The sequence below is a fragment of the Notothenia coriiceps genome, unplaced genomic scaffold (assembly GCF_000735185.1).
Source record: "Notothenia coriiceps isolate Sejong01 unplaced genomic scaffold, NC01 NC01_scaffold00021931, whole genome shotgun sequence".
NCBI lineage: Eukaryota > Metazoa > Chordata > Actinopteri > Perciformes > Nototheniidae > Notothenia > Notothenia coriiceps.
The window spans coordinates 1-2,907 of NW_011354632.1; the positions used below are offsets into that span (position 1 = coordinate 1).

General features: G+C 46.5%; 1 protein-coding gene across 1 annotated transcript; it reads left to right on the forward strand.

Moving 5' to 3' along the window:
* Nucleotides 1–937: 937 nt before the first annotated feature.
* Nucleotides 938–2,436, forward strand: LOC104953538 (vacuolar protein sorting-associated protein 37B-like). The gene is given in 2 exon segments (XM_010780484.1): nt 938–1,377; nt 1,380–2,436. Coding segments are annotated over 2 exon segments (453 nt in total). The 5' UTR covers nt 938–980; the 3' UTR covers nt 1,436–2,436.
* The last annotated feature ends 471 nt before the right edge of the window (nt 2,437–2,907 follow it).

Genomic DNA, 2,907 nt, shown 5'->3' on the forward strand with positions numbered 1-2,907 from the left:
TGATAACTTCATGATGGAGGGGTTAATAACTTCATGTTGGAGGGGTTAATAACTTCATGATGGAGGGGTTAATAACTTCATGTTGGAGGGGTTGATAACTTCATGTTGGAGGGGTTAGATAACTTCATGTTGGAGGGGTTGATAACTTCATGTTGGAGGGGTTGATAACTTCCTGTTGGAGGGGTTGATAACTTCATGTTGGAGGGGTTGATAACTTCCTGTTGGAGGGGCTGATAACTTCATGTTGGAGGGGTTGATAACTTCATGATGGAGGGGTTAATAACTTCATGATGGAGGGGTTGATAACTTCATGTTGGAGGGGCTGATAACTTCATGTTGGAGGGGTTGATAACTTCCTGTTGGAGGGGTTGATAACTTCCTGTTGGAGGGGCTGATAACTTCCTGTTGGAGGGGTTGATAACTTCATGTTGGAGGGGCTGATAACTTCATGATGGAGGGGTTAATAACTTCCTGTTGGAGGGGTTAATAACTTCATGATGGAGGGGTTAATAACTTCATGTTGGAGGGGTTAATAACTTCATGATGGAGGGGTTAATAACTTCTGTTGGAGGGGTTAATAACTTCATGATGGAGGGGTTGATAACTTCCTGTTGGAGGGGTTGATAACTTCCTGTTGGAGGGGTTGATAACTTCCTGTTGGAGGGGTTGATAACTTCATGTTGGAGGGGTTGATAACTTCATGTTGGAGGGGTTGATAACTTCCTGTTGGAGGGGTTGATAACTTCCTGTTGGAGGGGCTGATAACTTCATGTTGGAGGGGTTGATAACTTCCTGTTGGAGGGGTTGATAACTTCATGTTGGAGGGGTTGATAACTTCATGTTGGAGGGTTTGATAACTTCATGTTGGAGGGTTTGATGACCCTCTCCCACTCCCCACTTGTTAGTTTGAAATTGACCCTAAACCACAGGACTATTCTCTCTCTAATGCACCACCATCCCTCCCCTTTTGTCTGCAGAACATGGCCGACTGCTTCCTGGACGGAGACATGCCTCTGGACTCCTTCATCGACTCGTATCAGAGCAACAGGAAGCTGGCCCACCTGCGGAGAGTGAAGATCGAGAAGCTTCAGGAGATGGTGATGAACGGCCATCGGCTCCCCACGGTCCCAAACTCTCGATCTCAGGACGTTCCTTCGTCTGTCGCCTCGCTGATTAACGGCAGCAGCGGATCGTCTCCCGCCGCTCAACCCAGGAGGAAAAGCCCTCCGTCCCAACCGGCGCCAATTCTCAACCAATATCCCGCCGCTGAACCCCCTGCTGTCTACTCTCCGTACCCGCCGATTCCTCCCAGAACGGGTCAACCTTTCCCCAATGTCTCCTCTGGATACCCCGCCCACTTCATGTCTCAGTACCCTCCCGCCCTCAGAGGCCCGCCCCTCGTCTGGCCCCGACGCCCGGCTTCATCATGCAGTAAACAACACTCTTGACTTTTTAATCACTTTACTGGAAAAACTCCTCTTGAGAACTATTTTTCTACGACGCCTTCTCGGGGGAAATCACGGGAAACAAGGCGGACGTGCAGCGGCTGGTCGGGTCGCTTGAAGCAGATCTTATCCCCGAAAAAGTGGATTTTCTTTTGCGCTCACTCCCCATTATTTTAACACTCCAGATCGGCCTCGCTGTCCTGCGTCCCTCCAGAGGAAGCGCAGGAGGATCTTTCTCTCAGCACCTCTCAAACAAGCTTTTCCGGAGCACATTTAAAAATAAAATATTTGATTTCCACCCGCAGCATAATGAATCACCGGTATATGCAAACAAAGAGAGACCCTAATTACTGTGCAGGCTTCAGGAGAATCTGCATCTATGCTGTGATTTTAATTTCTCTTTTTTATTCTAAATTCACAAGGTACATAGGAACATATTGGAGCTTCTTTTTTATAAAATATAGTACTAATGAAGTTAATATTAGACTGATATTAACGTGTGTGAAGGTGTTTCTTCTCGGGGTGTCTCCTGGTCCAAGAGGGTCGAGCGTTGACCTCAGAAGTCAAAGGGAGTGGAAGAAGAGACGATGAACTGTCGTAGTAATCGAGGAGACGAGTGCAGCCTCGTGCTAAATGAAGGATTTTGTATAGCCATACTGATGTTCTCCGTGGGTTCTTGTTGTCCTGCAGCACTCCTTTATACTGTCCTCTGTCTTAAGCTGCGTTCACAACCGGACGTGGAGCGAATGTTTGCCTTTAAAGTTTGACCGCGGCATCGTTGGTGTTTACTCGCGTCACTCAAAGTAGATGCGCTGTCGAGGAGGCGGGGCTTATCTCCATATAGATACCAACACTAACATACATGCCATGGTGTAAATGTAATACACAAAATGATGCTGGAATAACATCATACTGATATCGATGCATGTAATGGATATCGATCAGGCTATGCTAAGCTACCGTAGCAGATTCTCCGTTCCGCTCAAAATAACATCATACAGACAATAACGCACAGACTGTATTTGCCGTGGACCGTCTGTGGTTTGTAGACTTTTGAAAACACTGACATTTCTCCCGTTTCTGAACAAGTAGGAGGAAATGTGTGCTAACCGCTAACCGCTAACGGCTGCTGTATGGTTGTATGTATCAACAACGGCAGAAACGACCGATGGAGATTCTCACCGCTGATTGGCTTTTTGTAAAAATAGTCAACCAAATGTATCGCTGGAGTTGAAAAATTGAAGTCTTATGAATACAGCGTAGCCATATCATCAGTTTCATTGGCGCCACCATCTTTTCATTGACTTTAAATGCAAAATATTAGCTCCCCGTCCGTTGTGAACGCTCCGTTAACGTTGGGATTGGAGATTGGTGCCAACAGCTCTTTGGATCTCATCTGGTTCTGTCACCGAGCACCAAAGATCACTCCAAACTTTTTTTATTTTAAGTGAGACATGTAGTC